This window comes from Camelina sativa, chromosome 13 (assembly GCF_000633955.1).
Source record: "Camelina sativa cultivar DH55 chromosome 13, Cs, whole genome shotgun sequence".
Lineage (NCBI taxonomy): Eukaryota > Viridiplantae > Streptophyta > Magnoliopsida > Brassicales > Brassicaceae > Camelina > Camelina sativa.
Genome location: NC_025697.1, coordinates 21,232,380 through 21,245,238, shown reverse-complemented (window position 1 = coordinate 21,245,238; position 12,859 = coordinate 21,232,380). Strand labels below are relative to the sequence as shown.

At 38.8% G+C, this 12,859-nt stretch overlaps 3 protein-coding genes across 5 annotated transcripts in view; 1 reads left to right on the top strand and 2 right to left on the bottom strand.

The window, feature by feature from the left end:
* LOC104737359 lies at positions 3,837–5,095 on the bottom strand. Its single transcript, XM_010457525.2, has 5 exons — positions 4,919–5,095; positions 4,709–4,755; positions 4,509–4,611; positions 4,117–4,418; positions 3,837–3,906 (listed from the first exon to the last, which is right to left on the bottom strand). Exons 1-5 carry the CDS (start codon positions 5,027–5,029, stop codon positions 3,837–3,839), a joined length of 633 nt encoding a protein of 210 aa, XP_010455827.1. The 5' UTR covers positions 5,030–5,095.
* LOC104737358 lies at positions 6,009–7,432 on the top strand. Its single transcript, XM_010457524.1, has 5 exons — positions 6,009–6,281; positions 6,441–6,487; positions 6,578–6,680; positions 6,765–7,066; positions 7,181–7,432. Exons 1-5 carry the CDS (start codon positions 6,171–6,173, stop codon positions 7,281–7,283), a joined length of 666 nt encoding a protein of 221 aa, XP_010455826.1. The 5' UTR covers positions 6,009–6,170; the 3' UTR covers positions 7,284–7,432.
* Positions 7,843–12,859, bottom strand: part of LOC104737357 (callose synthase 11-like) — a 13,636-nt gene continuing 8,619 nt past the window's right edge. For all 3 annotated transcript variants that reach the window (XM_019234994.1, XM_010457522.1, XM_010457518.1), the window contains exons 5-7: positions 8,475–11,840; positions 8,172–8,392; positions 7,843–8,086 (exon numbers count right to left, since the gene is read on the bottom strand). In XM_019234994.1, the coding sequence (XP_019090539.1) occupies positions 8,486–11,840 (3,355 nt within the window). In that variant the 3' untranslated portion in view covers positions 7,843–8,086; positions 8,172–8,392; positions 8,475–8,485. The remainder of the gene's footprint in view (positions 8,087–8,171; positions 8,393–8,474; positions 11,841–12,859) is intronic.

The window sequence follows — 12,859 nt, the reverse complement described above, 5'->3', positions numbered from 1 at the left end:
CCCCCCCCCCCCCGACAGTTCCATAAAATACAATTCATGAGGAATTGATGTGTAAAGCTCCAAACTACCGGGGAGTACCGTCAAACCGATACCACCCCCTGATCCCTCTTCGTCCCTTCTTGCTGGAGATTTACCCCAACCATGGACTTCATATTCCCCAAATCGTCCAGATTTGCAACCGGCGACGGAATTGCTCCGGTGGGCTCGATAACCCCCGGGTGGCTTGCCTGGACCATCGTTTGGACTTCACCGGAAATTCTCATCTCCACCGTATCAACCCGTACCCTCTTCCCCGAAGTCGGTAACCCTTCTTCTCCCTTCGTTGGACCAAAAACCTAACCTCTAGTGGGCCTCGACTGCACAGTTTTTTAAAACTTTGGCCCATTAATCTCCACACTCTTACATCCCCCGGTTCGCCTTGATTTCAGCCCAACACGCGGCCCACCCACTTCCTTCCCTGATTTCGAATTAAACTGCGAAAACTTCGCTTGTCCTTCACTACCTACCACATTTGGATGATTCGTATCAGGCTCATTCTCCTTATTTTTCTCGCCCGATATGGTAACTTCCATTATCTCAGTAGATTTCGTATCCTCAATCAGAGTTCGAAAGCGATTCAACGTATCTAATCCCGGATTTCCCGTAATATCCCGCAGATTTCGTTCTAGAACACCGGCGAAAGCAACCACCGCTGACTCATCCCCATGCGTTTTTGTACCCGACGAACGTCGAGACCGGTTAATAGTAGTAAAGCCACGATCATTTATCCCATGAGCCGGCGGTACACGACGCTGCTCATTCACCAAACTCGGGCTTGCCGGCTTTTCAGCGACAATGAGAGCCCCCTCTCTAACTTTCGACGGACAACTATGGACTAAATGTCCATAAAGACCACATGATGAACAAATTTTGTCTAAACCTTCATACGCCACAAAATAACGTTCACCGTTGATTAAAACCGTCCCCTTTGGAGGGCTTGATAGATGGATCTCAACACAGACTCTGGCAAATCTTGCTCGGGTGAGATTCAACGTTGTCGTATCAACTTTTAATGGCCTCCCTAGACCACTCACAATGCCCATATGGATAGACTGATGATAGTATGACATCGGCATATTCATCAAGCGAACCCAAACCGGCGTGGTCAAAATCTCATCCTTCAGTGGGTCCAAAGCCGGCGTCCAATCTTGCACCATCAAGTAGTTGCCAAACACCTTCCATGGACCACCTGTAAGAGCCGCCATGTACTCCTCCTCCTGTGTAAAGCGGACCATAAAGAATTGACGGGGAAGGTCCATGATGTACATTTCCCCTTTTGGTCGCCATATCTCTCGTAGCTTGCGGCTCAAGACTGCAATCGGAATCGGTCGTCCCAGCATCTTCACGACCATAAAATTCTTCCATAGACTGTGCATCACTGCCAACACCTCCACTCCAATCGTTATCTCATGCTCACCATCCTTTCTGTTCGGAAACGCCACACGTAAACGTGCGGAGACGAACACGTCATCCATCACACTCTCCGGCGTCCGCATGCCATCAACTGAGCCACCATTGACTCTGTCCACCCACGTCCTTCTTCCATCCGGTGGTTCCCCCGGAGGGCGTCCCTTCTCACCAACATCCAGCATCATTGCATCCGGCACACCAGATCTCGCCGTCTTAGGGTTTTCGTCGCTCTCCATTTCTTGGAAACTAGTTAATTGGTTTTCATATTGTAATGTTGCTCTATAAGTTTTTTTTTCTTGGGCAAAATAAGTATAAGTTTTTAATAGTCCACAAAAATATTTAAAATAAATATAAGGTAAAATACGCAAGGGTTCTTAATTTGTCAGCCATTTTTCTCAGAAAAAAAAAAAAAAAAAAAACTTTATTTAAGAGAATTTGAAGTAGATTGTTTTAATAAATCCATTATAGAAAATGTAAAATACATATAATGAAAACTCAAAGTTTGACAATGTAAAAAAAAAAAAACTAACTCCTTGATAAGCTTATTCCACGTACTGACGTACGACACCTTCGAAGTAAGCGGTGCCTTATACCTGGAAATGAAGTTTACCATTAGCTTCTTGTGGACAAAATACTCACTGCAATCCCATGCTTCCCAGGAGCGTGTGAGTATATAATTTCCTATCAGAACAAACATTTAAGAAGCTAGTGCCACAAAAGGAAAGGTTACAAACCTGTTCTACAACAGAGTTATCAATTATAGCCACCCTCTGGTTTAGCTATCTATATCCTCTCTTGTAAATCAGTTCCTTTGACATTCTTCAATGTCGGTTTGGATTTAGAAATGAGGTGGTTAGGATTTAAATTTTACAATTAGAACAAAATTATATGTCGGTTTGAGTTTACAAATGAGGTGGTTAGAGTTTAGATTTTACAATTAGAACAAAATTATATACCGGTTTGGATTTACAAATGAGGTGGTAGGGTTTAGATTTTACTATTAAAACGAAATTATGGATCTATCGGTTTGGTTTATAAAAGAAGGGTTTGAGTTTTTAATTTTACAAAGATGCATACAGATTTTGTTTCTTTATTTTATAAGGAAGTGAACAAAGAAGTTTACTCCTAGGGATGAACCTAAGTATTGTCCGTTTTCAATACAATAACCGTACTTAGTTTCCAAACACCTCTTTTTTGTATGAAGTCCTTCAAAATACAACCTATAGAGATGTGATAATTGGGGTCATATATTTCAGCTAAAAAATTAGAAAAAGTCTCCTAAAATCAATTGCAATCATCTTTTATGGAACTATTATAATAATTTGAACAATAAATTTGATTAGCATTTACAAATTATTGATTAAATATATAACATGAGATTGTAAATTATTTTAAATGACTTTATATAAATTTCAAGATCAATAACATCGGATTTTTAAAGAATTTTAGCAATCATCAGTTGAATACTCTAAAATTTTCTAAACTACTAAATTCAATACACCCCCATATATCTCAATTATATTGGTCAGTTCCTTCGACACAGTGTTATACCTCCCTCATTTATGTATGACCATACTAAGAAAATATAATTTTCACCTATGAAGAGTAGAAGAACAAAGCTATGGCTTCTTTGGAAAGCTGAGTTAGAGGTGAAGATTATTCATCGCCAGTATGTCCTTTTGTATCAAAAAGATTGATTTTATAGAGTTTTCACACATATTAAAAGGAATATGTAATGCTTAGCTTTAAATGCATTATTTATTCATATTAACATATTTCATAACTATTAACCAATTGTAATTTACCAAGTTTTAAAATCCTCAACTAATGATTCTTAAAAATTAATTTTTTTTGCATTTTTTTTTGTCGTCTTATAGAACAAGAGTTTGAAAGTAAAAACACAAAACAAGGACAAAAAAAACAATACCCACACATGATACTGAGGTCAATCGACCCTCCAAGTGGAACAGGTAAAACACGATAAACCGCTATGCGGAAGCAAACCTTCAAGGCCTTCCTTCATTATCTCTTCTGACTTGATCTTGCAACCAAGAAGGTCCTCCCAGTGATAGATATGAATGAAACCTTCCCTCTCGCGTAACACTCTTAGCTATGGCCAATGCCACCTTATTCGCTGATCCAGCCACATGATGACACTTCCAGTAATCAAAACTGGATAAGATGTGTTTAATATCTTGCAGCATCGAGTCATATCTTGGCCAATCTCCCGGGTTAATTGATAAAGATTTACATAAAATCACAAAATAAGATTTCAGAAAATAAATCTTTGTGATACAAAGGAAGTATTATTTTAATCAGTTAATTCCTTTGATCCATTTTCATGCCTCCCACCTTTATGTTTCCCTCCTCTAACTCATTCCACTTGATTACCAGTAGCCTCGGAGCATGTCCATCACCTGCAACTCTAATGCTCGCAACGATGGCACATTCTCTTTTCTGTTTAAAAAACATGATTTTATCATAATATTTCCATTTTATAAGAAACAAAAAAATTAGATGTTTTAGGCCCATCCCCGTATATATAGATCTTTACCAGTTGAGCTATTGACTTTTGATTAATATACTTCCAATTACATAGGATGAATTTACCAAGGTTCATTAGTTAGGCTAACAAAAAAAAACAAAAGTGTGGACAGTTGTACTTACGTGAGCATTGATAGAATGTCTACTTGGAGAGTGCATAAAAACTTGACTCCTCCGGAACTTTTGTGTAGCCTCTCGAAGAGAATATCATAGTCTGGCCGGAGGGCATACTTGAGATTCCGCTCAATGGAGTATAATGCATCGAGATCATCATGCGGTTCCCTCTCATTGCCTGGGCAAATCTCGAGTAGTCTGATGAGATATTGTTCAATGAGTTGTTGCACTTGAATGTCATCGACATAATATTCTTTCGCCAATCCAAGAAGTAACTTGTTCCGATCATTACATGAGAGAGTCAAGTAACCCTTCATGGATGTTAAAGAAAAAACCTCATCAAGACCATATATATATACCTATGTTAATATATAGCACGTACGACTATACTAAGCCATTACCTCTTTGAAATCATTCAAAACAGAGTCTAATGCCTCGTTCCGACTAACGGAGATCGCCAAGTGCATTTTCTCAAAAACTCCATCAAAATCCTTAACCGCATTTCTAGTTAAACCCACGTTTCAAATTTAAATTTTTCTTGACTACTTATAAAAATATTACGTAGTTACCATAATTATTGCAAATAACTAGAAATATGTACCTTCCTTCGCTACACAAATAAAGGTAGTCTAAGTTGTTTGGGAACCTCTGTCAACCATAAAACACATATTTAGAACTCAGAAGTCGTCCATCGATCGATCAACCTTTTCAGTATGAGCTTTCGATTTCCATCTAGATATTAGAATTACAAAACGTTTGATGACTTGAAAAACCATAGCAATTCCAGTGAGGATTCAGAGAGAGCACTTACTCGTACTTCATCTACGAAAATAACGTTCTCATTTGATGGCCTTTTGATGATGCCTTCTTTCTTATTAACACTTTTTTCTTTGTTTAATAATCCAAAAAAAATCTTCTTCATCGTCCTTTTGGAATAACGAACAGCTTTTCAATGTGATAGTATTTAGTGTTTGAAACTGTAAAAGAAAAAAAGCCGGACTTGAATTTATGCTTATCCATTAAATAACGAATNAAACTCCATCAAAATCCTTAACCGCATTTCTAGTTAAACCCACGTTTCAAATTTAAATTTTTCTTGACTACTTATAAAAATATTACGTAGTTACCATAATTATTGCAAATAACTAGAAATATGTACCTTCCTTCGCTACACAAATAAAGGTAGTCTAAGTTGTTTGGGAACCTCTGTCAACCATAAAACACATATTTAGAACTCAGAAGTCGTCCATCGATCGATCAACCTTTTCAGTATGAGCTTTCGATTTCCATCTAGATATTAGAATTACAAAACGTTTGATGACTTGAAAAACCATAGCAATTCCAGTGAGGATTCAGAGAGAGCACTTACTCGTACTTCATCTACGAAAATAACGTTCTCATTTGATGGCCTTTTGATGATGCCTTCTTTCTTATTAACACTTTTTTCTTTGTTTAATAATCCAAAAAAAATCTTCTTCATCGTCCTTTTGGAATAACGAACAGCTTTTCAATGTGATAGTATTTAGTGTTTGAAACTGTAAAAGAAAAAAAGCCGGACTTGAATTTATGCTTATCCATTAAATAACGAATTTTGTAAAAATCACATTTTCACAAACAGATTAATATCTTGCATAATTGTTTTAAAAAAAAGTTATTATGTTTACTATCACTGATCACATTAAAAAGTCAAAGTAAAACCCAAAATTAGAATTTATTTCCACATTTAGCTCTTCTCTGAATTGGCTTTTTTTTGTCCACACAACCCTCGCCACTTTTTACCTAGTCAGAGAGGAGCTAAATGTGGAAATAAATTCTAAATTTGGGTTTTAATTTGACTTTTTAATGTGATAGTGATCATAAAAACTTTTTTTAAACAGTTATGCAAGATATTTATCTGTTTGTGAAAATGTGATTTTTACATAATTCGTGTTTTTTTTTGTCAACTTTTACATAATTCGTTATTTAATGGATAACCATAAATTCAAGTCCGGCTTTTTTTCTTTTACAGTTTCAAACACTAAATACTACCACATTAAAAAGCCCTTCGTTATTCCAAAAGGACGATGAAGAAGATTTTTTTTGGATTATTAAACAAAGAAAAAAGTATTAATAAGAAAGAAGGCATCATCAAAACGCCATCAAATGAGAACGTTATTTTCACAGATGAAGTACGAGTAAGTGCTCTCTCTGAATCCTCACTGGAATTGCTATGGTTTTTCAAGTCATCGAACGTTTTGTAATTCTAATATCTAGACGGAAACCAAAAGCTCATACTGAAAAGGTTGAGCGATGGACGACTTCTAAGCTCTAATTACGTGTGTTATGGTTGACAGAGGTACCCAAACAACTTAGACTACCTTTATGTGTGTAGCAAAGGAAGGTACATATTTCTAGTTAATTGCAATAATTATTATAAGCACGTAATATTTTTATAATTAATCGAAAAATATAAATGTGAAACGTGAACTAGAAATGCGGTTAAGGACTTTGATGGAGTTTCTGAGAAAATGCACTTGGCGATCTCAGTTAGTGGGAACGAGGCATTAGACTCTGTTTTGAATGACTTCAAAGAGGTGGCATAATATAGTCGTGATATATATAATCATTTAGGTATATATATGGTCTTGATGAGGTTTTTTTCTTTAACATCCATTAAGGGTTACTTGACTCTCTCAAGTAATGATCGGAACAAGTTACTTCTTGGATTGGCGAAAGAATATTATGTCGATGACATTCAAGTGGAACAACTCATTGACCAATATCTCATCAGACTACTCGAGATTTGCCCACGCAATGAGATGGAACCGCATGATGATCTCAATGCATTATACTCCATTGAGCGGAATCTCAAGTATACCCTCCGGCCAGACTATGATATTCTCTTCGACAGGCTACACAGAAGTTCCGGAGGATTCAAGTTTTTGTGCACTCTCCAAGTAGACATTCTATCACTGCTCACGTAAGTACAACTGTCCACACTTTTGTTTTTTTTTGTTAGCCTAACTATAACGAACCTTGGTAAATTCATCCTATGTAATTGGAAGTATTATGATAAAATCATGTTTCCAAACAGAAAAGAGAATGTGCCATCGTTGCGAGCATTAGAATTGCAGCTTAAGGACAGGATTCGAGGTTATTGGTTATCATGTGGAATGAGTTGGAGGAGGGAAACATAAACGTGGGAAGCATAACAATGGATCATGCATGAGTGAAAGCCTCAATTTTGTAGCGTGATTATCTTTTGCTTTTTTTTTTTTTGTTACCATAGCAACCTAAACTCAGTTTAATTTTCAAATTGTATGGTGCTAAGGTATGAACTTTAATTCGCCGATATTGACAGATCACATAATATAATCCATTGACCAAATATTCTGGCACTAAAACTTTCTGAGCAGAGCAATAACAAAAAGACAAAAACCATGGCGGTAACCCAATCATAGGTGTTTGTGCAATTTGTGTGTCGTGTCGTGTGGTTTTCTAAATGGCTTCCATTCAAGAGGCCGTCAACGATTTGCTCGGGTAAAACGCTTTCTTATATATATGTTGACAAATTCAAATCAGAGTGAAGAGTGAAGAGTGGAGTTCTCTGAGTAAAGTGGAACGAAGTGGAGATGCACTAGAGCTGGCTTCCTCTTTAAACCTATTTCGGTAGACCCATTTGGTTGGGATAAACCCAAAGTAGAAAAAAGAGTACAGCTTCTAATTTACACAATGCTTTGTAATAATCATGAGAGATTACCGTAGAAATATTTCTCGTGGATTAAGCAATTGAATCAAAACACGACAAACGATTAGAGAATCTCTAAAGAAAAGAACAATAGTGAATGACATAAAAAGATCTCCACAAGGAAAAAATATGTGCAAAAGAGTGTTTAAAGCAAGAGTCAGATCTGTACAAGACCGAAACAAATGGTGCAGTCTGAAGCATACCGTCATTGTTAAAGCCCCTAAATATTAATCTCTCACCAAATCAAGGACCCTGCAGTGTGACGGAATCATCCATTAATTGTATGGTCTCTTGAGAAATCATTAGCTGACACCCAAAGTGAAAAGATAGATCATACCTACGTTTACAAACACGCCTAACCAAGGTCAACTTCAAAATGCTAACACCCTAGCCTGGCTACCGTAAGCTGATGCAGCGCCGCAAAAAAGTGGAGGAGGATATCAAACCTGGCTACTTCAAGTGAATTCTTTTGCCAGAGAGAATGATATCTTCGACTTATAGCTCCTATAACGTCTTAAACCTTCCCAGACCAATTAATCTTCAACAAAATTAAGAACCCTGCAAATATGAATAATGAATTCAATGTTACTAATGGATGTACTTAAGAATAACCAGTAACATATAAAGATTTGATCCATACCAATATTTGCTTCAAGTGTTTTTTTTGCCAGCGAGAATGATAGAAATCTGTAACCCTCGGCTAAACGCTTCGTTGAACAAAATCCGTGTTTGCATATTCTGAAAACCGGGCAACCATGAAAGCAATGCAACTGGAGCCATAACTATCAACCCAAAGAAGAGGTCGTAAAGGCGAGCAACGGAGATTACTGTGTCCCAAACCACTGTTGATAACAGAAACGGTTTCAGTACTTGAGCTATGGAAATCAATCCCCAGCCTGTGGGAACAAAAGCCAAGAGACTAATCAACAAATCAACAACTGTAAGTTTTGTGAACTGCAGCATCAGCACGACCACAAGAACCGTGAGGACGATTACTAAGAACTGAATGAATCGGTATTTAATATGCTCCTTGACAGAATATTTCTTCTGAGCATAGATTGTTGTGATGTATATCGCAGCAATTCCGATGATGCATCCCCAAGAAATCAAGTATACACCAATACTGGTCCGCTTCTCTGCGATGCGAAGATGGTACACAATACTGTACTGGAAAAAGAAGAAGCGAAGATCAAGTATAATCTCAAGCAGTTTCCCCCAAACTCCCGTTGTTTTCAAATGCTCTTGTTCCTCATTCCACCACGTAAACCAACTCTGATCTGCTTTCGTAAACAGCCCGCCTCTAGACCATAGCCACGCAATGAAATCGTCAAAATCATACACTGTTTTGAGCCAGTCGAAACCAGACGGGTTAAACAGAAATGGAGAAATGATCCAAGATGTAATAAGGAACCAGCTTGAAATCGTCATCAGTATGTAAACAAGCGAACTCTTAGCCAACGGGCTATAAGCCGCATATACCAACAGAATAATCGCGAGCTCAATAGCCTTGATGAAATGAGTTCGAGCATACAATCTGTAGTTCTCGGAAAATTTCTTATGCTCCACCACGAACCCTCTTCCAGTGGCACGATACTTGGCTCCACCATGGAGTATTGTCCGGCCAAAGTAATGGGTTCGGGTTCCCATGGAAAACGTGTAGAAAAACGATGCAAGCTGTAGTTGCATTGTTATGAAGTCCCAAATAGCTGGAAGAAATCCACGCTCCAGAGAATTTTCAAGAATCATTGGAAGTGCAGTGAAAAGTCCTAGCTGAATAATAAATTGTTGATTCAAGATTGCAGCAAGAGCTTCATTGCTGTTACTCCTATCCTTTGCTATTTTCTCAACACCACTAAGTGCTAGATAAAGCCGACCCCACAAGAATGCATAAACTGTAAATATTATCAACATTGTGTTGAAATAGTAGCCAATCGTTGTGTAGAAGAAGGAGAGCATTCTAAAAAAGTCCAGCCTGTGACCTAACCTGTATACATCTCTGCTCAATGCTTGCTCACCATTACCACTCGCTACCTTGGCTTCAAACATAGAGATCTGATTCAAACCCACATCCCTTCCTTTGCCTACCTGAATGTATTCATGGTGTGTCACGTTCCCACCTCTTAAAGTACAATTGAATCCAGCAAATATATCCTCACTGATATTTATAACTCTTGAGGCCTTGCTAATTCCACCCCGAGGCAAAAACCAAAACCGATCGAATACATCCGGATGACCATAATGCATCCTCACTTTCAGTGGGTTGGCAAGAACCCGCTGTCCTAAGGTTACAAAACTTGTTTCCTGAGCAGACATGAACCATGCAAGTGAAGATACCGAACCAGTGAAAACTTTCTCACGGACTCCAAGAATAGTAGGCTTCCTTATGCCATAGGTAGTCTTGAACGATTCCAACAAGTTCCTCATCTTAAGAGCCTCCTCAAAATGGTTATCTTGATTCATATCAATGGTCTGAATCGCATCTCCTCGTGTAAAGATTAGAGCATGGTTTTGGTTTTCTGGTTTTCCCTCGCCAAGCTTCAAGGGGCCTGGTAGTCTGATACGATAGACCTCCACCTCTCTTTGAAGTTGTTGATCAAATTTCACAAGAACCGAGTAGTACTCGACCTCCCTTCCCAAGATGACCTCATCAATATATGCAATACGGAGAGCCTCATGATTTTTCATCAGGAACAGAATCTCCTCAGCTCTATGGTCCCCTCTTGCTTTATGCTGTCCATAAACTTGGCATGCCACAACATATGTGAATTTCATCATTGCACTCCCATACTCAGACCCTTTAAGCAAATGTGTTATACCACTAGCCATTCTGCTAATTTCCTGGGAAGGTGTTGGTTGCAGTGTGTTATCCCCACCATCATTTGTGTAGTAAGAACGGGGTTGCTCAGGAGCAATCTGAGTTCCCATCCTGATGTCCATTTCAGAAGCAGAATCAAGAAAGGCAAGCTTCTTCAAGGCACTATAATAATACATCATCCCTCGCACTGTTCTGGACAACGTCTGTCCCCTATATGAAGCCCAGAGGCGAAGATCTCTAACCTTCTTCGACCAAATATCATTCTCATTCTCTGCTCCCTCTCTACGCATCCGCTCCACAAAATTCACCCATTCATCTTCATAAATCCTTTGAAGGTAGAATAGGGTGGATATTCCATCCTCATTCTCAGCTCGGAGCATTTCTTGTCGATACATCACTTCTTCGTCGTAGTAAGGAGTCAACACGCTGAAAGCCATCATCTTTTCTACACTGGGAGCCTGGGGCATGTTCATAAAGAGAGAGTTGCTAAAGAAAGCAAGACGCTCTCTGGCCTCAAGATTCTTTGGCACATTATGCATTGGATCTCTAGAAGTAAGAATTGTATGGACCCGACGAATCTGCTTATAAAAGACAACATCACCAAGAGGAGGAAGATTAATGGCATTGACAAACAGCAATTCAGTGCCTGCATCCAAACTAATTGGTGCCAAGCCAAGCTGTCGTAACTGCGGAGTACTCCTCCTAATTCTTGGAAATTCCCAGGCACAGAGTTCATACAGAGCTTGCAGTAAATTCACGATCCTGAATACTTTCTTTTCTGGGTCCATCAGACGCTCAAGAAGTGATATCAGCTTTTCATGAATCCGAAGTAGTACCGTCAGCTTATATACATCAGTTATCTTTTCGTTTTCCATATTTTCATCAATCTCCATAAACAACCTGTTCAGTATGGATTCTTCCTCTGTGCCATTTTTAACAATTTTAAGAATCACATACTTAATGCTATCAAAAGCTTCTATAACAGCACAACGCCTGTACTCACTGCTACAGATTTTTGACCAAAGCCAGCGATCAGGAGCGTCACAAAGCTCGTTTGCCTGACTTAGAGCAAGCAGGAGCTCATTGCAAAGGAGGAAACACGGCCAACGGATAACCCGAATATTCCAACAATTAGGCGGCAACTCTAGCAGCTCAACCTCCCTGTCACTAATTAGGTCTTCCTCCCTAAATGTGAGGATTATCTCATTCCAAATCAGGGCAAACCAAGTTGCTTCAACTTGACTGGATTCGATCTTGTTGAAAGGCTGACCAATTCCATAGCGCAATTTCAGCCGGTGTATAGCATCACGAGCCTTCTTTAGCATTGTTGCTTTAGGGCTCAGAAGATGCTCTTCAGGTTTAAGGTTAAACTGCATAGCACTTGAGAAAAACTGAAATCTAAGTCTCAACTGATCAATGTTCCGGATCTCCCCCAAGTGAGAAAACAGACCAATTGTTGCACCTACAAGGGATGAGTAGATCGAGTACCAAATTTGCAAATCCATCAGGTAAACCAAAATCACAGGGAGCCAGAGCATCCCTACTGCTATCCTGTGAGTGCTGCCAAAAAACTCATGCCAATTGTAGGTCGCATTCTTAAGGTTCAGCAGTGCCCTGGTCGGAGCAATAAGAGGCTTAATTTGTAAGTAGTAACTGAATATGAATTTAGAGGCCAGTACAACAATCCAAAAGACTGTATACTTGAAATTGTCCACCAGGCCTTCCCTCATCCCACGACCAACAAAAGTCTTGCTATAGAACCACCATGTCAGAAAGTATACAACTCCCAGATTCAGCTCCTCGATCCAGTTTCTTACCCAAGGAACAATAAAGAGTACAAGAGCCAATAACTCAGGCATAACATACACGAATACTAACTTGAGAAACACGATAATCCTATCGTTTGCAGCATCAGACCACCTACCATCCTTAATTTTCTGGCTCCAAATCCTTGCGTAGAAGACCGAAAACAAAACTGTCCATGCCACAGCCACCACGAACTTCAAAATCAATCTGATGAAAAGCCAGACAGTTTCTTTGCTCACCAAACTGTACTGAGTACTAGCATCGAGCACAGATTGGAGCAACCTCAAGCCCGCCCATGTAATGAAAACAGTCAACAATGCAACCTGCAAGTAGAAGAACAGATAATGTCTTTATATATGTACCAACAAACACAACTCAACACTCTTATATGGTATATAGATTAA

Excerpts from the sequence above, each read along its gene's own strand:
- LOC104737359 (XM_010457525.2), bottom strand. The coding sequence starts at position 5,029 with ATGAAGAAGATTTTTTTTGGATTATTAAACAAAGAAAAAAGTGTTAAT. Across the intron at positions 4,756-4,918 it reads TTTTCGTAGATGAAGTACGA|AGGTTCCCAAACAACTTAGA; the intron begins GTAAGTGCTCTC and ends TATGGTTGACAG. Across the intron at positions 4,612-4,708 it reads TATTTGTGTAGCGAAGGAAG|AAATGCGGTTAAGGATTTTG; the intron begins GTACATATTTCT and ends GGGTTTAACTAG.
- LOC104737358 (XM_010457524.1), top strand. The coding sequence starts at position 6,171 with ATGAAGAAGATTTTTTTTGGATTATTAAACAAAGAAAAAAGTATTAAT. Across the intron at positions 6,282-6,440 it reads TTTTCACAGATGAAGTACGA|AGGTACCCAAACAACTTAGA; the intron begins GTAAGTGCTCTC and ends TATGGTTGACAG. Across the intron at positions 6,681-6,764 it reads TTTTGAATGACTTCAAAGAG|GGTTACTTGACTCTCTCAAG; the intron begins GTGGCATAATAT and ends ACATCCATTAAG.